The sequence below is a fragment of the Mastigoproctus giganteus genome, chromosome 9, assembly GCF_048544385.1.
Source record: "Mastigoproctus giganteus isolate SK-2022 chromosome 9, ASM4854438v1, whole genome shotgun sequence".
In the NCBI taxonomy this organism is placed as follows: Eukaryota; Metazoa; Arthropoda; class Arachnida; order Uropygi; family Thelyphonidae; genus Mastigoproctus; species Mastigoproctus giganteus.
Window position 1 is genome coordinate 154563310 of NC_143583.1, and position 21363 is coordinate 154584672.

At 37.3% G+C, this 21363-nt stretch overlaps 1 protein-coding gene across 1 annotated transcript in view; it reads left to right on the forward strand.

The window, feature by feature from the left end:
• Window positions 1-21363, forward strand: part of LOC150080827 (amine oxidase [flavin-containing]-like) — a 238711-nt gene that overhangs the window by 94215 nt on the left and 123133 nt on the right. The window contains exons 4-5 of the mRNA XM_090380834.1: window positions 17208-17399; window positions 20272-20366. Coding sequence (XP_090236960.1) covers window positions 17208-17399; window positions 20272-20366 — 287 coding nt within the window. The remainder of the gene's footprint in view (window positions 1-17207; window positions 17400-20271; window positions 20367-21363) is intronic.

Sequence of the window (21363 nt, forward strand, 5' to 3'; positions counted from 1 at the left end):
ATTTTTGTGAAGCTGAGAATTAACTTAACTCCGTTCCACCATGACACAAGACTGGTTGGATGGATTGCCAACTTTATCAATGGCAATATGTCACTGCTAAGGATTTACACTTGAAAGAGAAATTTTAATAATTTAATTAAATAATTAACTACCAAGTAACTACTTGATTATTAAAGTTAAATTAATAAATTATATTTTTAGTTTAAGATTTTAATGAAACTAACTGGATGAAATAAACAAAATTATATCGAAAATTTTATTTTATTTTTGAAAAAAATTTTTCAGCTTGTATAAAAGGGATGGCTGCAAGGGCACCAAAACAAAGTTGGCTCAGGGCATCACAACCCGTTTGAGCCGGTTGTGGTGTAATCGCATCATTGTGTGTAATATTTGTGTGCCAAGCCCATACTCACCAGATGTGAGCCTCTGCGGTTATTAATATTAGTAACGGCAAAAGATACGAGAATGGAAGCTTAGGTATAAACTTGCTTTATTTAAAGTACAGTACTTAAATTTATCACCTGTATACTCGCTCGAATAGTTAATCTAGTTATTCCTTGAATTTATTCCAACTATCCGCTTCTACAACCAGAAGCGGATTAAGGTCGGTTGAGGCTCCGGGCGCAGAAGAAAATATTGGGCCCCTTAAAAAAGAGAGAGAGAGACAGGGAAAATAAAAATACATGTTAACCATTTTTTTAAAATAAATAAATAAATATTATGTACTATTAATGTTTTATTTCCAATACAATTTGAATATAATATATGTATTATATTATATTCGCGTCTTTTTTTAATTTGTCTTTTTTCAGCCCCTGATAGATGTTTCATTTTTCTAGCTGCCATTGGTAGCCTACCAATGAAAAAAAAAATATAAAATTTAATAGTCTGAATGATTAGAATACTAGAGAAGAGATTTTTCGTTATAGTGCAATAAATTAATGATTAATTAAAATTCAAAAATTATTCATAAACTACGAAAATCCAGGCGCTGATGTAACAACAGGAATTAATTTTATCTTAATATAATTTCAACAATATACGATATACACTTATTTGCGTATATCGTAAGTCTGCACTGCAGGAGAACCTTTGTGAGTACAAAGCAGCAAATACGATTCTATTGCTCCCATGAGCGGTAGCGCAGCCGCGCGGGGCCTACGCAGCGTAGTATGTGTATACTATGCAGCGTAGTAATGAAATAATGAAAATAAGCGAATATAAACATACTATCAGGTTTTACCGCCGATTGTAAACTTGTACGTAATTAAAATTGCACATATGAAACCAAACTTGGTGTCATTAGAAAAAAGTGTAAAGTTGGGGTTTTGAGGGGCTCTTCAGTGGTCGGGGCCCAGGGCGCGCGCCCGGTTCGCCCGCCGTTAAATCCGCCTCTGTCTACAACACCGATAAATGAACCCCGTATTCCCATGTAGTCCCCTCACTCGGCCTAATGCTTTCGTTGATGAGAATCGGTGCGTTCAGCCCAGTATGATAGTTGCCCAAAACAATTACCCAACGTGGGAGATTGAAGCCACAAGCCATAAATTAACAGCCGCATGCTCTATCGACTGGCTACCTGAGTATTAATTTTATTATTCTTTCCTCTGTTTCTTTAAAACAAATTGTTCATTCTTCTAATCAAACTGAATCGGTAATAAAACAAAAAAAAAAAGAAAAAAAAAAATGGATACGTTTCGACGGAGGAGACAGTTCGTGGCGACACCTGACGACAAAATATTGAAGCGGCTTACACCGTTAAAATTCAAGATCAGTAAAGCTGCCATTCTGCACTGTAAAAATGAAATATCGCTTTCAGTTATTACAATTTTCCATTTTTTAATGTATAATGCAACTATAAAAACGTAGCATTTATCAAATATCTTCTCCACAAGTTAAGTCATCTTTAATAATTATAAAAAATAAAATACCTTGTTTTCAAATTAGTTTTTTTTTTTATTTAATTTTGAAAAACCAAAGTAGTAATTTTGGTGATTCAGGTAATCCATTTTTAAAAAATTACAACATGGAAGGCCTAATAGCAATGTTTTTATTTTTTATTATTATATTATTATTATTATTATTATGAAAACTAAAACACACCTGAAAACAAAATACTGAAAGGTCTCTGGACCATCCTGGTAGAAACTTTTAGACGATATTTGTTTTTCTGGAGATACGAAAATGGAAGAAAACACCTTTTAGCATACTTCAGAGTATATTTGGAAGTGTTTTAACCGTGTGCTAGTGATCTTTCGTGTGATATTTCTTTGCTCTTTTTGATACTTATTTGTATGTAAAAAGCATAGGTGGAACAAGACCAGGGTATGTCTGCCAGGGGCAAAGGTTGATGACGTAGAGCAGATATCATCTTTTAAGGGCACAAAAGATGATATAGTTTTACACATTGGCACTAATGATATTAAGAGTAGGAGACCGGTGGAATTACTTAACAAGTACAGGTCACTGTTGAAAAAAAGCCGTGAATTAGGGTTGAATTTGAAAGTGTCTGCAATTCTGCCCACACACGATAGGATGCAGTATAGGACGAGAGCCTTGTCGATCAATTCGGCCCTGGACAGATTGTGCAAGGCTCAAGGGTTACAATCTTTTTCAGCCTGGTCTGTACTTGTTAACAGGAAAGACTGCTTCTACAGGGATGGGATACACTTAAATAGAAAGGGTGCAAGAATATTTGCTGATGCTATCGAGGCAGTGTTAGGTGGGTCGGAAAACTGCTAGCTTGGGGGGGGGATACAAGGACTAATAGATTAACAGTAGCCACTGGCAGAGGTGAAAGTGATTCTTGCACTGCTTCTATTGGAATGAGCAGCAGCCTGGAAAACAAAATTCAGGGTATTTCAGAATCTGTGGGAGTAATTGTGGTACAAGTAAACACATGGGTTGTGTTAAGGTAGCTAAGAATAGGAACAGGTGCTCATATACTTGCATATACACAAATGCTAGGAGTTTGGTAAATAAATTTGATGAATTTGAGGTATTGCCCAAAACATCAAAAGCAGATATTGTTGGGATATCAGAGACGTGGGGTCACACAGATATAAGGAATGCAGAACTGGAATTTGGGGGGTACAATGTGTACAGGAAGGATAGACAGGATAGGAAAGGAGAAGGGGTTATGCTATTAGTTAACAAACACAAAAAATCCAAGAAAGTGAAGCCAGTTGACATTGCTGGACAGTGCAGTATTGAGTCAGTTTGGTGTGACATAAGCATTGAGAGATCAAAATTTAGAGTAGGAGTGTGTTATAGGCCTGATGACTCGGATGAGTATAATAAGAAACTGTACAGGGAAATAGAGTGGGCCAGTAAATCAGATAGTCTTATAATGGGGATTTTAATTTCCCAGATATTGACTGTAATTTGTGAGTTGGTCACTCACACACTAGCAAGGCTTTTGTGGATTTATTGGATGATTGTTTTCTACATCAGCATGTTCGGGAGGCAACTAGAGGGAGAAATACTCTTGATCTGATTATCAATAGTGATTCTTCATGCATTAAGAATCTGCAGATAAAGGAACCACTAGGTGGCAGTGATTACAGTGTGCCGAAGTGGGATTTACTCAAAGAGGTAACTACCATCAGGGGTAAAGGGAAGGGTTTTTGCTTTCGTAAAGGCAACTACGGTGGTCTGAGACAGTATTTAAATTCTATACAGTGGGACCAACTGATGATGTTACCAACAGCAAATTCAAAATGGGAAGCATTCAAAGAATTTATCTTGGAAGCTACTAGGCTTTACATACCAACTAAGAAATATTGTTCAAGGTTTAGGCCTAAATGGATGCCAGATGAACTAATGAGACCACAATCGGCTCAGAGAAGAAAAATGCATGTGATACATATAAATTAATGGGTGACATGGATGCTTATGATAGATATAAGCTGGTCTGTAACCAAGTCACAAAGAAGATTAGGCAGGCAAAGGCAGATTATAAGAAATATTTGGCAAAGGATGCAAAGAAAAACAGCAAAGAGTTCTTTACCTATGTAAACTCTGGAAGGAAAGGGATGAATCAGATTGGTCCACTGGATATTGATGGTTCAACTGTTGATGATCCTGCTCAGGTGGCTAACAAACTAAATGAGTATTTTGAATCTATATTCACACATGAGGAGTTATTCTGGGGGGGAATGCCAAAGGTGAATTAAACTCTGGCAGTGAGCTAGATGATTTTGTAATAACTGAGAGGAAAGTGGATGAGAAATTGTTGAAGAAAACATAAAAAAGGCACCCAGGGTGGATGGGATCTATCCAGTTATATTAAAGGAGGTAGCAAAGGAAGTAAGCAAACCCTTAGCCATAATTATGACAGCTTCTTTGGACTCAGGGGAGATACCCATGGACTGGAGATGTGCAAATGTGTCCCCAATTCACAAAGGAGGATCAAAGGGCGACACAAGTAATTATAGACCTGTTAGTTTAACTTCTGTTCCACGAAAATTAATGGAGGCACTGGTTAAAGAAACACTGCAGGATCATCTAGATAAGACTTCAGTTATAGCTTAGACACAGCATGATTTTGTTAAGGGAAAGTCTTGCATGACCAATTTGATTGGATACTATAATGTGGTCACAAAAGAACTGAATGCAGGGAATACCTTTGATATCATATATTTGGATCTTAGAAAGGCTTTTGATACGGTTCCACATGGAAGACTGCTGAACAAATTGGAGCAGTGTGGCATTGGAGGCAAATTGCTGCTATGGATAAAGGGATGGTTGAGTGGGAGAAGACAGAGAGTGGTAATCAATAGACACTGCTCATATTACTAGTATAGTCCCTCAGGGTTCAGTGTTGGGTCCATTGTTGTTTTCTGTATTTATAAATGATATCGATAATGGTATATCAAGCTTAATGTCCAAGTTTGCAGATGACATGAAGGTTAGCAGGGTTGTTAGGGACACTAATGACAGTATGCTGCTGCTGCTGAAACAGGGTCTAGAAAAGTTGAGCAGATGGGCTGAGAGGTGGCAACTGAAGTTTAACATTGACAAATGTAAAGTACTACATATGGGAAGCAGTAACCCCAGAGTAATGTATCAACTCTGTGGTACTACACTGACAGTGGTAGAGAACGAAAAGGACCTGGGAGTAATTGTGCAGGCAGATATGAAGTTTTCTGAGCAGTGCAAACGGTCTGGAAGAGTAGCTCATGGTGTCTTGTCAATGATATACATTAATTTTTCCAGCAAGGATAAGGAGGTGATTATTCCCTTGTATAAGGCAATGGTCAGGGCACACCTTGAGTACTGTATACAGGTCTGGAGGCTTCATTTTAAGAAGGATGTAGAGCTGTTGGAATGAGTACAGAGAATGGCAACAAGATTAATGAATGGAACAAATAGTTGCTCTTACAAAGAAAGGCTTAAGTTTTGCAAATTACAGTGTCTGGAGGCTAGGCACCTGCGGGGTGATCTGATTGAGGTGTACAAAGCCTTGAATGGTTTGAGCATGCTCAATGCTGATGGGATACTTCCTCTTGCTCAGAATAATGACCTGAGGGCATAAATTCAAATTGAGGAAAGACAGATGTAGGATAGATGTACGGAAGTTTGCCTTTAGCCAGCGGGTAGTTGGTTGGTGGAACAGACTTCCATCCCTTGTTGTGGAAGTTGATAGCCTAAATAAATTTAAGGCTGAGCTGGAGAGATATTTGGAATGAATGGAAGGGTGAAATGGGAGCATTTTTTTTTTTTTTGGCTGATGCTGCATAAGTTTGCTTGCTTGTATCATGTGCCTCTACTAATGCTCTCCACATTTTCTGTTATGTGTATATTGACCTTCATGGTACCTTGAAAATATACATTGCTATCTACTGCTCACTTGGATGTCTGGGTTCGAGTTCTATCAACGACCAGAGCAATTTCTAAAGTCCTTTTCAAATGGGTTGAGGCCAATCACAGGTAGAGAGAGAAGAGCCCCCATGACTTATTTCGGATTTTCCACCTGTGAACACAAACTTCTTACATACTACTGCATAATACAGATAAGAACGATGAGCTCCAGTGCTATTTAAACAATAAACTGAATATCAGTATTAGCATTTGCAGTGGCAAATGATGCAAGAGAGTAAGCTTAAACAGCATCAGTCAAAAAAAAAAAAAAAAAAAAAAAAAACCTTGCCCATTTTCACTCATCCCTTAAATTTTTGTCTAGTTCTTCCTTGAAGTTATTTAAACTACCAACTTCCACAACAACAGACAGAAGTTTATTTCGGCAATCAACCACCCGCTGGCTAAAGGCAAACTTCCTCACATCTTTTCTACAACCATTCTTCCTCAACTTAAAAATGTGCCCCCCCCCCTCAAGATGAGAAACAACCATTGTGGCCTGAGGAAGAATCCAATTAACACTGAGCTTGCACAATCCATTCAAAGCCTTAAACACCTCAATCGAATCACCTCGCAGGTGCCTAGTCTCTAGATGCTGCAATTTGCAGAAATGAAACCTTTCTTAGTAAGAGCACCCCTTTGTTTCCCTTACCAATCTCATGTGCCCTTCTCTGTACTTGTTCCAGCAGTTCCACATCCTTCCTAAAATGATGCCTCCAGACCTGTATGCAGTACTCAAGTTGTGGCCTGACCATTATACAACAGGATAATCACCTCCTTATCCCTGCTAGCAAAATTCCTGTACATAATTAACAAAACCCTATGAGCTAGCCTGTCGGCCTATTTGTATTGTCCAGAGAACTTCGTATCTGACTGCAAAATTATACCCAGGTCTTTTTCATTTTCCACTATTCTGCATGTGGTACCACACAGTTGGTACGTTTCTCTGGGGTTACTGCTACCCATATGCAGTACTTTGTACTTGTCGATGTTAAACATCAGTTGCCATTTCTCAGCCCATCTGCCTAACTTTCCTAGATCCTGTTGCAATAGCATACTGTCATTAATCACCCTGCCAACCTTTGTATCATCTGCAAACTTGGACATTAAGCCTGATATGCCTTCATCAATATCATAATTTAAAATACAGAAAACAACAATGGGCCCTACACTGAATTCCTGGGAACTCCACTAATAACATTAGTCCATAAAGAGTCCATACAGAGTGGCAATATTAGTAAATTAATAAGAGGAGTTTACCTCAATATAGTACGTGGAACACTTCCGTATGATACCCTCCAGAAATTAGAACGGAAAAAACGAAAAAATCGACAACTTACCGGTACATTAAAGTAAAATATAAATAATTAAATAATCAATTTAACACAATTCAAAATCAATTCAAAACAATTAAAATTCAAATTAACGCAATTAAAAGAATTAACGAAAATATTCAAAACGATTTTCCTTCCTGAAGCTGACAATGCTTTTCGACCGACTGTCGTGATCACAGGAATGAAAATTACCGAATCAGGATAAACCTGCAACTTAAATAGTGATTATATGTCTTCGCGCATGCGCGTAAAGGTCCACGCATCGGAGATCAAATATGGCCGCCGAACATTAACAGAATTCTCGTGTAATTTAATTTCAACGGTTTCTGCAATTAATAGTCGCGTATAATTACGTTGAACGTTAAGTATTTTGGCCTCGTTAAATAAAAAAGTATGTTTTTCGTTAATGGCATGAAAGGCTAGAGTGGCAATATGGACATTAGTCCAATGTCCATATTACCACTCTGTCTTCTCCCACTCAACCATCCCTTTATCCATAACAGCAACTTGCCCTGAATACTGCTCCAATTTGTACAATAGTCTTCCATGTGCAACAGTATCAAAAGCTTACCTAAAATGCAAGTATGTGATATCAAAATTACTTTTTGCATCCAGTTCCTTTGTGACCACATCATAGTACCCAATCAAATTTGTCAGACAAGACTTTCCCTTAACAAACCCATGCTGTGTCTGGACTATAACTGCAGTCTTGTCTAGATGATCCTGCAATGCTTCTTTGACTCCAGTGACTCCATTTTTTTTCTGGAACAGAAGTCAAACTAACAGGTCTGTAATTATTCATGTCACCCTTTGATCCCCTTTGTGAATTGGAGATACTGTACATTTGCACATTTCCAGTCCATGGAGACTTCCCCCGAGTTCAAGGATGCTCTAATAATTATGGCTGAGGATTTGCTTACTTCCTTTACCACCTACTTTAATATAACTGGATAGATCCCATCTACCCCAGGTACCTTTCTTATGTTTAACTTCAACAATTTCTCCTCCACTTTGCTCTCAGTTATTACAAAATCATTTAGCTCCCTGCCAGAGTTTGATAAGCTTCTGGCCTCCACTTCCATACAGACTTTCTCATGTGTGAATGTAGATGCAAAATACTCATTCAGTTTGTCAGCAACCGCACGAAGATCATCAATGGTCAAACCACTGATATCAAATGGACCAATCTGACTGATCCCCCTTCCTTCTAGAGTTTACATAAGTAAAGAAGTCTTTGCTGCTGTTTTTCTTTGTATTCTTTGCCAAAGATTTCTGGTAATCTGTCATCGCTTGCCTAACCTTCTTTGTGACTTGATTACAGAATAGATTATATCTACATAGGCTTCTGTGTTGCCTGATAATTTATATGCATCCCATGCAGTTTTATTCTCTGCCACAAGTCTCATTAGTTCATCTGACATCCATTTAGGCCTAAACCTTGATCGGTATTTCTTAGTTGGTATGAAAAGTCTAGTAGTTTCCATGATTAATTCCTCGAGTTCTTCCCATTTAGAATTTTCTCTTGGTAACAATCAGTTACAACATTTTAATGCAGTATTCTCTCCAGACCTATTGAATGGGCACACCATCTGGTGAATTTAACTGACCACCTGGCTAAAATTTATTGATTCTCATGGTACTGTATGGTACTGCCCGATGATCTCAATAAATATTAATTCGAACATACTATGCAATCCAGGTCAATGCAACAGGAGCAGGTAATGTTAAATTATGCAATTAATTTTTGCTCTGGATTGCTTTAGTTATATTTATAAATAACAGAAAATTTTATAATATTGCGAAGTATTACACTTCCCCACCAAGCTACTTCATAATGCCACCCAGCTGGCAAAATTTTCTGGGGAGAACACTGTAATGATATATATATATAACATCATATTGAGATTTATATATAACAACAACAACACATTAATATACAGGGTTGTTAAAATTAAAGTATCCCTATGTAAAGGGGTCTGGAGTGAGTTCTAAGGCTCGTACTGAAAAGAAATTTGGACAACAGGTACAATAAAGAATGTGCTCACCATTTATTGGGAAAAAAAATTAGTTACAAAATTTGTCACTATATGGTGCTGTGGCAATACAAATCACTTGACCAGCACTACAATTGTTCAATGTATCCTCCATTTTGGTTAACAACATTATTTCCATTCAAAGAACAGCATTTTATACAGCAGAACGTAACATGTCAACCAGAATGGCAAGCACATGATGTCTAATGCTGTCCTTCAGATCTGCCAGAGCTTGACATCCCTTCCACTACACCTGTTTCTTCAAAGAACCCCACAACTAGAAGTCACATGGGGTGAGGTCAGGTGATCGGGGTGGCCAAGATGTCTGGAAGCAATGGCTGATGACCCGTTCGTCTGTAAAGTGTTGCCTTAGCAACCTTTGGACACAATGGTAGATGTAGGGTGGCACACCATCTTGCATGAATATGGTATTCTGAAGGCACCCATGTTGTTGCAGTTCTGGTATTGCGAAATTTGCCAACATTTCATAATATCGCTGTCCAGTGACGGAACAGGTGCAGAGTCCAGTGGGTGTTACCTGTTCAAAAAAATATGGCCCAATCATGAATGTGGCTATAAATCCACACCACACTGCCACTTTTGGAGAATGCAACGGGTCCTCTTGGATAACTTGAGGATTTTCTGTTGCCCAAATGTGACAGTTGTGCGTAGTCACTTGTCCATTTAAGCAGAAGTGGGATTCATCACTCCAAAGGATGTTCCATGGCCAAGTGATTACATTGTCATCTGTGCCAGAAACTGAAGTGCGTTTGTGAAATGAATATCTGCATCGCCATGCTTTAGCTGCTGTAGCATGTGTATCTTGTAAGGATAGTACAGCAACACCGCCTTACTAACCTTACAGTGGAATACGGCATGTCCACTTCACGAGAAACAGCTTGCATACTTGCGCTACTACACAGAGATTGACTTGATAAATCCATGACAGCCACAGCCACATCTTCAACACGAGAGGAGTCCACTCATTTTTGACCGCTACCTGATTGAACACCAAGATGTCCTATTGCTTAAATTTTGCAGTCATTTTGCGGACAGTACAAGCAGTCATAGGTCCACGCCTTATGCACTTCTGATGCCAGAATTCTCTGATACCTGCAGCTGCATTGTTGCTGTTCTGATAGTACAGCTTCACCAATAGCGCCTATTCCTGCAACATTGTTGACATTGCTGCTGTAATTCAGGGAAACATCTACTGTATGATTTTGAAGAGACTGCTTTGCTTTTATAATTACACTAAAGCTGAGTAGTGGTGCTGTGGCATAATCGTAACTAAGATAGAACCATACAGTGACAAATTTTGTAACTAATTTTTTTCCCCCAATAAATGGCAAGCGCATTCTTTATTGTACCTGTTGTCCAAATTTCTCTTCAGTACGAACCTTAGAACTCACTCCAGAGCCCTCTATGTAGGGATACTTTAATTTTAACAACCCTGTATATATAACAACATCATATTAATATATATATATACTGTATTTAACAAATTTTTACCTTGTTTTTATGACACAACTGAACCTAAAATATATATTAATTGTTCATTTTACTTGATTCCTTGCACAATAATTCTATTAATATTCTATAAAATTATATTAACAAAGGTCCTGGCTTATTTCAATCAAAACAAATACAGCATTCACAATACAGAGGAAATGCTCGATAAAAATCAAGTTATTCTCAATTCAGGCAGCTGGTCAGAATCTTGTACATCATTGGAGACAGGTGATCAGTATGTATTTTGGTGGATTACTTGTATCTTGGTTCTTGGCTTTCAGGTGTGTGATTCCTTGAGTAGAAACTGTTGGATTGTCTCTGGGTGACTTATCATCCAGGTGAACTGCTCTGTTAGGTGCTTGTGTGTGTGTGCAAGTGAGTGTCTTGCCAATAGTTGTGAATGTTATCTATTCTTGAGAATATGGGACTTTCTGATCAACTATTGTACTACTTCCCAAATCTCCCATTCTGTTATCTCCTGTACATTCTTGACTTTCTTCTGATCTAGTTCTATCCAGGGGCTCAGCTGTTGTCTTACTTCATTGACCCAGAACTCCTTGACCGTCTCCTGCTCAGGTGATCCACTGCCGCCTTTCCCATCTTATCCGATAATCCTGTAGAAGGCTCTTTGGTTTTCATCAAAGACTCTGTTGTTTATTTGTGTTTGAAAGCTCTCTTTCTATCAGTACATTCTTTTGCTGAGTGCAAGGAGATCCTGCTTTAGTGTGTCTAAGTATTCTCCTATTCTTTGATTTTTGGTCTCATGTTTGCTGTGGATGTTGTCTCTCTTGAGGATGCTTGTCATTTTTCCAATCAACTTCTTACTATTACCCCATTGATACTGGGTCAATTTAACCCCAGGGGCTCATATCTGGTGAATATGGGATTGGCACACCCAGGGTCCTGAGCTGGATATCATCATTCTTCTCTTTCTTGGTGATTCCCTTCTACCCATCTCTCTCTCTCTCTCTCTCTCTCTCTCTCTTAGGGTAACTCTGGAATTTTTTTTTTTTGCTGGTGCAGCATAAGCCTATGGCTTCCTTGAATCATACAGCTAATAATAATAATAATTAGCCCATCTTGACTCTTAATTGTATCTTCTGCTGAAGCCTTCTTTTCCAGCAGATGTTTTTTTTTCATTCCTTCTAGTCTCTTGTCTCTCTTCTGTTGAGCCTAGGGTTGTTACAGCAGCACAGTATATTGGCTGTGTGGATGACCACCAAGCATTGCTCTGTTGTTGTCAAGGTCATGTGGTATTATTTGCTGAATGAGATGGTCTATGACTTGCCACAGGATTCTATTAGGTCTCTGCTTTGGTACAGTGTGGGTCTTTATGGGGTCCATTCCCTCAAATTCTGTTATGACCTTCTTCTTCCACTCGTCTTCTATTCTGGATATCATGACCTCATCTGTTTCCACTTCAGGTGCTCTGGATTGCATTACTTCTTGCTTTTCCTCGTCTGGTTCCATGTTCTCCATATTCTTTTTTTTTTTTTGTAGTTGCTCACTCACATCCTGCTTGATGTTTTTCAAGATTGCAGGAGCTACCAGGTTCTTTGTGATGACAGCACTTCTCTGGTCTGCTATTTGCTGTTCAGTGACCTGAACTTCTGGGAATAATTCCAACCACTTGGTATATAGTCTCATCCTGTACATTGTCATATCAGTATCTAGCTTGGTTACTTCATAGTATGATTGCATGATGAATGTATTTATTTCGATACTTCACTACATGCATTGGCATTTTCTTCCTTCCTGGGTAGTCACTAACATAGTTGTCAGGAAGCAGTTCCATTTGGTTATTCTGAATAGTCTTGTAGTAGCCATACAGGGACAGCACACTTGCTCCACTGTCTTCCTCGGGAAACTGTCTCTGACTTTTCGAACCAAACCCTCTGCCTAAGGCCTGAATGCAAATGACTTCATCCTGCACCATGCTCAATGCAGTATGTTCATTACTTCTCTTCAACATTATCCAGCTATGGAGATGGGCCTGTTTAGCTTTGGCTTCAATCTAGTTGTGGTATTAATTCTTCAGTAACACCAGATGGCACTGCTATGTGCCTTAGCCATCACTTCAACCTTGGGGACGTAGGTCTGCCAAAGCGACTTTCATGATGCTTTTTTCTATTATTATTATTATTATTATTATTATTATTACAGTATTATTATTTAAAACCTTCTCCTTTATGGAATTTTTTCCACCCTGTGATGGGTACTGGTACCAAGTGCATGGGATGATTGGTTGTGTCTGGTTACTACTATTATTATTATTTCTGTTAGTCAAGGAATTCTCTTACTATGGAGTCCTTCTTCACCCACCTTTCTGTCTGTTTCTTCTGTCAGTGTGAGTGAGGTCTCCTTGTTAAGATTGAGTGTTGTATGCCATTTGTCTATATTTCTTTGGCATGGTAGATTTGTGCTGTTTTCCTGAAAGTAATCCTGCAGATTCTTAGTCACCTTCTCTTGTTCAGTGAGGACAGTCAGTCCCCCTCTCTCTTTCTGTGCAGGCTATGGTCAGTCTCTTAATGGCAGACTTTGGGCAGTTTTGGTTGATCTTCATCATCATTATCTTTGTCAATCTCGTTGTCTTGTTGTCTAGTATGTATTGGAACAGAGAAAAAATTTCAAAAGGTAAATAGCACAAACACAGTAATTCACTTTTGCAATGCTTATAAAGCTGTTGAAAAGGAAAAATAAATCAATGAAAATCATACATATTGGGCTATAGCATAGACATGCAATCAGTAATTTAATTAAGCTTAACTCACTTCCATCTGAAACTTGGAATGGGCACACAGAAGAGCAATGAGACTGGTGGTGGGGGGGGGGGGAACAAAAGGGTGCTCTTACCAAGAGCACTCCTGAATCCAAGGAAGCTTGGATTCAGGGAAGGACCCCATGGACTATAGTGTGCAAATTATCCCGAATTCACAAAGGGGGTCTAAAAGGTAACACAAGTAATACAGACCTGTTAGTTTAACTTGTGTTTTGGGGAAAATAATGGAGTTACTGGTTAAAGAAGCATTGCAGGATCATCTAGACAAGACTGTAGTTATAGCTCAGACACAGCATGGGTTTGTTAAGGAGAAGTATTGTCTCACAAATTTGATTGGATACTATGATGTGGTCATAAAGGAACTGGATGCAAAAAGTAATTTTCATATATCATATACTTGCATTTTAGGTTTTTTTTTTTTTTTTTTTTCCTGTTAGGAGCATTAGCAACTAAGGCCATATTGCTCCTGGATATGCGGTGGTCATTCCCTGACCTTTCCGCATCCTCCGTATTTGGTGGTGACAGGCTCGAACCCCGGTCTAATCAAGAAGTGTGTGCTATGCACTGCTGCTCCTTCCCACCTGGCTACGGAGGCGCCTACTGCATTTTAGGAAAGATTTTGATACTGTTGCACATGGAAGACTACTGTACAAATTGGAGCAGTATGGCATTAAGGACAAGTTGCTACAATAGATAAAAGGATGGTTGACTGAGAGAAGACAGAGTGGTAATCAATGGATACTGCCCTTCGTGAACTAACGTTATTAGTGGAGTTCCCCAGGGTTCAGTGTTGGGCCCATTGTTGTTATCTGTATTTATCAATGATATTGATGAAGGTATATCATGGTTAATGTCTAATTTTTCAGATGATGCAAAGGTTGGCAGGGTTGTTAATGACAGTAATGATAGTAAACTACCGCAACAGGATCTGCAAAATTTGAGCAGGTGGGCTGAGAGGTGGCAACTGATGTTTAACATCGACGAATGTAAAGTACTGCATATGGGTAGCAGTAACCATAGAGTAACATACCAACTGTGTGATACTACACTCAGGATAGTGAAGAATGAAAAGGACCTGGGGTAATTGTGCAGTCAGATATGAAGTTTTCTGTGCAGTGCAGACAGGCTTCAATAGTAGCTCATGGTGTCTTGTCAGTGATATACAGGAATTTTGCTAGCAAGGATAAGGAGGTGATTGTCCCCTTGTATAAGGCAATGGTCAGGCCACACGTTGAGTACTGCATACAGGTCTGGAGGCCTCATTTTAGGAAAGATGTAGAGCTCCTGGAACAAGTACAGAGGAGGGCAACAAGACTGGTGAGTGGAACAACGAGTTGCTGTTGTCAAGAAGGGCTTTATTTCTGCAAAATGCAGCATCTGGAGACTAGGCACCAGCAATGTGGTCTAATTCAGGTGTATGAGGCCTTGAATGGTTTGAGCAAGCTCAATGCTGATGGGATTCTTCCTTTTGCTCAGATTACTCACCTGAGGGGACATAAATTTAAATTGAGGAAAGACAATCGTAGAATAAATGAGTAGAAATTTGCCTTTATTATTATTATTATTATTATTATTATTATTAGTTATATGGTGCAAGGACGCCTGAGGCTTATGCTGCGCCAGCCAAAAAAAATTTCTCGAGTTACCCTGAGAGAGAGAGAGAGAGAGAGAGAGAGAGAGTGAGTGAGTGAGTCAAAAGGGAATCACCAAGAAAGAGAAGAATGATGATATCCAGTTCAGGATCCTGGGTGTGCCAAGCCCATACTCACCAGATGTGAGCCCCTGGGGTTAGCCAGCAGGTGGTTGATACTGGAACAAACTTCCATCTGTTGTAGTGGAGGTCTACAACTTAAATAAGTTCAAGGCAGAACTAGACAAAAACAGTTGGAGTGAATGGATGGGTGAAATGGGAAGGGTTTTTTTTTTTTTTTTTTGGCTGATGCTATATAAGCTTGCTTTCTTGTATCATATGCTTCTAATAATGCTAATACTTAAGTAATTGCATGATATGTCTGAAACACAACTGCCTCCCCTCAATCATTCAAGGACCCTGCTTTTAAAACTATTTTACTAGTCGTTGAAATTTATTGAAGGTTACAACTTTATTAGACAGTGCATCTTTTCCTTAAATCTTTTAAAATATCCTGGAAATCTTTCAAACACCCCAGCAAATAACAGAGACTGTCTTAATATTGTTATCATCAGTAGAAGGTAAAATAATTAGCATTAGCATTAGTAGAGGCATATGATGCAAGAAAGCAAGCTTATGCAGCATCAGCCAAAAAAAAAAAACTTCCACTTCACCCCTCCGTTCGTTCGAAATACCTGTCCAGCAGGGCCTTAAATTTATTTAGGCTATCAACTTCCACAACATGGGATGGAAGTCTGGTCCACCAACCAACTATCTGCTGGCTAAAGGCAAATTTCCACACATCTATCCTACACCCCAGGGGGCTCACATTTGGTGAGTATGGGCTTGACAAACTCAGGGTCCTGAGCTGGATATCATCATTCTTCTCTTTCTTGGTAATTCCCTTATACTTCTCTTTCTCTCTCTCTCTCTCTCTCTCTCTCTCTCTCTCTCTCTCTCTCTCTCTCAATGTGGGATTTTTTTTTTTTTTTTTTGGCTGGTGCAGCATAAGCCTCAGGCTTCCTTGCACCATATGGCTAATAATAATAACATCTGTCTTTCCTCAATCTGAATTTATGCCCTCTCAGGTGATTATTCTGAGCAAGAGGAAGAATCCCATCGGCATTGAGCATGCTCAAACCATTCAAGGCTTTATACACCTCTATCAGATCACCTCGCCCGTGCCTAGTCTCCAGACACTGTAATTTGCAAAACTTAAGCCTTTCTTCGTAAGAGCAGCCCTTTGTTCCTTTCACTAATCTTCTTGCCCTTCTCTGTACTTGTTCCAGCAGCTCTACATCCTTCTTGAAATGAGGCCTGACCATTGCCTTATACAAGGGAATAATCACCTCCTTATCCCTGCTAGAAAAATTCCTGTATATCATTGACAAGACACCATGAGCTACTCTTGCAGCCCGTCTGCACTGCTCAGAGAACTTCATATATGCCTGCACAATTACCCCCAGATCCTTTTCATTCTCTACCACTGTCAGTGTAGTACCACAGAGTTGATACGTTGCTCTGGTGTTGCTGTTTCCCATATGTAGTACTTTACATTTGTCAATGTAATAATAAATATAAACTTATATTCTCCATAATGGTATAGTGCGGTACACACTGAACTTTCTTTCAACACCAATACACTATGTACATTCCAAAAATAATTTGAAACCCCACAATTTTTTCTCCTGAACATTTTTAATTTAATTTTAAATGTAGTAGTATGCAACAGCTTTTGTTCTGGGCCAAAACATGTAAACAAAAGTAAGAGAGAGGGAAGATATGTGCCACTAAATACATGTACAAGATTAACCTAGGACATCTGAAATTGACAATGTCAATTACCGAGTTTCCAAAAGAAAGAACATACAGAGAACTCAATGGTTGCCAAATATGGACACGGTCAACTCAGCAACAAAAATTATTTTGGAAAGAAAATTATATACAAGTTTTCATTTACGGTTATTATAAATTTATTAATGGAAATTTGTTAAGTCAAATATATTAGTACAATATGTTATTTATTACACATGTTTATTAGAAGAGAATTTATTGTGTAGTTAAGTATACATCTTTGAGTATTTTTAACAATCCTAAAACTTTAAGAGCACCAGCCAATCCAGAATCTCGCAAGGCAATAATTATATCTGAGGAGTATTCCCATTATAAGTACAGTCCAACAAACTTTGAGCATTTTCTTCTTTCAGATTCAGGAAGAGACCAGTCCGACCCACAGTGCATCCTGGTATTTGGTAGGGAATGTCACTCAGCATGGAGTGAACATAAGAAAGAATTATTTATGGATGGCACTTTTTTGTTCTCTCCTCTTTTTTTCTCAAATTTTCGTCATACTAGCTAGAAACAATGGAGGTGCAGTTTTTCCTATATTGTTTTGTTTTCTGCCGGATAAAAGAGCTGAAACATATATAAAATTATTTAACATAATATGTGAACTTTGGCCTCAACTGAATCCAGAGAGCATAAATGTGGATTACGAACTTGCAATCCATCAAGCTATTCATGCAGTATTTCTAGAAGTAACATTAATGGTTGCTTATTTCACTTAATTAAAAATCTTCGGAAACACTTGGCATCATGTCATCTTCTAGGACGATACAATACAGATGTGGACTTTGCATTACATTCAAAAATTATCACGTCTATTGCATTTGTTCCCCAAGAAGACATTATTCATGCAATTACCAGTCTAGAAAAAATTATTTACCAGAAGAGTTTGAACCAATTTTAGTATGGTTTACCAATACATATAGGGGACATCTCAGAAATGTTGTTGTTGTTGTTATTTGGTTTTTAGGAGCATTAGCAACTAAGGCCATATTGCTCCGGGAATATGCGGTGGTCATTTCCTGACCTTTCCACATCCTCCGTATTTGGTGGTGACGGGCTCGAACCCCGGTCTAATCAAGAAGCGTGTGCTACGCACTTCTGCTCCTTCCCACCTGGCTACGGAGGCGCCCGATCTCAGAAATAATGGTACCAGAACTACATCAGCATTTCTCTCTAATATTTGGTCTGTATACCAACAAAGATTAAGTGAAAGCAACAGAACAAACAATTTTGCTGAAGCTACAAACTACAGTTAGCTTTTGGTAGTAGTATTGCTTATCCTACTTTGTTGATTTTTATAGATAAATTAAGGAAAATTCAAAAAACATACGACATAGATTTCGAAAGAATTATTGCTAGCCATGAACATCCAAGGAAATGAACACACTATGGAGAAACTGACTGCAGAATTTTAAATAAGATCAATAACTATAATCAGCAAAATATTATAAAATACCTTCCTGGTATATCCTACAACTATAATATGGACTAAAAATGTATAGGATTTGTAGTTTTATAGTTTATTTTCCAGGATTATTAAAAATTCAAAGATGTATACTTAACTACACAATAAATTCTTTTCTAATAAGCATGTGTGGAAATAACATATTGCACTAATATATTTGACTTAACAAATTTCTATTAATAAATTTATAATACCCCTAAATAAAAACATGTATATAATTTTCTTTTCAAAATAATTTTTGTCGCTGAGTTTACCATTGCCATGTTGTCACGTACCCTGCCAAATATGAAGTATGTAAAGGAAATATTTTCCTTAAATTTTTTATGTATCTTCAATAACAGTATTTTAATCAATAAATTATATTAATACTGTATATGTGGTGAAAGAAAATTAGAATTAAAACAATGCTGATATAATTCCAAAATTTGGTGACACCCAAAGGTTTTTGCGACAACCACTTTAGAAGGCTCTATAAAATCTTTGCCACCTGCTATCCATTTAGTAAGATATTAGATGAATTACCATTGCTGAGTGGGGGCTAAGAACTTGTGTATTCAAAACTAATTTAACTATCCTCAAATTAGAAGTGTAGGAGGTTCCCCTAGGATTTTTTACACCTCCCAACCATGCAAACTGGCTTTTGAAACATGTATTTACAGACATATTACATTGTAATACTTGTATATGTGGTTTTGGGACTCCACTACAGTTGTTATCTCCTATGTAATCATGGAGCAATTTTCTAAATGTGATAAATTGTCATAATTATATATGACACTTAATGAAAACAAAGATATATTTATTGGATCATTTCAGTTTAGTCTGTGAAATGCACAGAAATATTGTCATAGAGGTTTTGCATTTAGTAGATCATTTTTAAAGTGGAGACAACTGCATCAGATAGACAGCACTTTTCTTCAAAAAGTGCTGTCTAGCTGATGCATTGCCAAAAGAGAAGTGTTACTTATTTGAAATTTGAGAGTAGGGTAACTTGTGAAGTGATTCATAAAGAGTAAATCACTCAATGAAATATAACATAGTAATGCCCTTTTGCAAACTTCTGTTTTCTTTAGATTGTTATAGCTATAGAATGATGCTATACACTAATTGCATCATAGTTATATAACATTTTCATTGCTTGTGGCTTTCTACCCTAAACTGCCATACTTTGAGGGTTCTCATACCTCTTGGCATCTCTCATATTAATTATGTAATTAACTCACAACTGTGTTGTCAGCTATTTTATTTGAGGTCCGTGTTCATCCACTGAAGAGGAAAGACAACTATCTCTGAAACGGTGCAATCTGGGTGACGATACTCCACTGAAAACACATCTTCCAGGAGAAATGCCACTTTAAGAGTGGGATAACTCAGGAATAATTCACAATATGAGGTGTAATATAATGCAAACTTTGGTTTATTTTAAATTGTTGTAACTATAAACAAAATGATGTTTTGCACTAAATGCATCATAGTTATAAACCACTTTTATTATGAGCATAAAACTGATATTTTTCCTCAGGTACTTCAAAGAAGAAAAAAATATTATTTTCAGCAGTAACAAAGTTAAATTCTGGTGTTCCCCTATACAAACAGATCCCCTGTGCTTGTTAAAAACCATGCAATTCTAGCTGCCAGTCCCCCCCCCCCCCCCCCCCACATGACTCTTCCATCCTTCCAACAGCATAGTTTTTGCCACTTTTTCAGTATTATAAATATATACCTTCTATAAACAATTAGAAAATTGTACGACTTCATGAAATTTTCATTATGAAGGTGTCATATATAATAACAATACTTCTATACCATAGGACTGTCTGCAGCCAAGTTACTCACAGATAAAGGTGTTGATGTAATTGTTTTAGAGGCACGTGATAGAGTTGGTGGAAGAACACACACAATAAGGGTAGGTTTTATGTTTTATTGTACTAATACTAAAATAAATCATTTGAAGTTTACTGGAAATATTAATAATGCATAATAATGATTAGGTATTACTCCCCCCAACCTTCTTCTTCTCATTAACTTTCATTAAAAGCTTATTTAGTTAGCTTTTGTTTTTAAAATTTAATTTGAATATTATTATTTAGTATTAATACTGATACTAACCATGCTGTGTAATTCTACTTTTACATCTGAATACATGTATTAGCACTTATATACTAGTTGAGCAATTGTTTTTGCTGATTCATACATACGTATATATGCAAATAAAAATCTCTGATTAAGATAAAAAGATTTTAAAAACTAAGTTGACAAATGATATTGGAATAGGTAAAGTTTCATAATTTTGAGTGTACATTACTTTTAGTGAAAGTTCATAAAAGAAAACAGAATTTAATAAATAGAATTTAATTATAAAATATTATTATTATATAAATATTTTCAAGTTGTAGTTCATAAAAAAACACAAATTTAATAAGAAAAATTTTATGAAATGTTTATATTGAAAACAGAATATAGAATCCAAACTGATTTTTTAAAATAATAGAGTTTCATAAACAATAAATTATTATTAAAGTTTGTTGGATGATTAGCAGAGTTCCATGAACAACGGAGGCAATATATGAATTTGAAAGAATGGTAATAAGGATATTTTAAGCAAGAGGATATGAAAAAGAACAGATTCCAAATTGGGAAGTTTCCGACAAGAAATATTAGAGTGTACATGCACACTAGTACCACCTTTGAAGTGAAAGGAATCAGAGCAAATAATAGGAACTTTGATTAGTGGTTGAAGCAACTGATAATTGAGATTCTATCAGAAAAATCAAGTTGAGCTTAGCAGATTGTAAGTGGAAATGGACTTCGGTGAGATTGGAATTAGTTTGTTCTTTTTATGCATCATGCAGATAAGATAAAAGTAGAGGGGGGGACATGAATTATGTATGTATGAATTAATT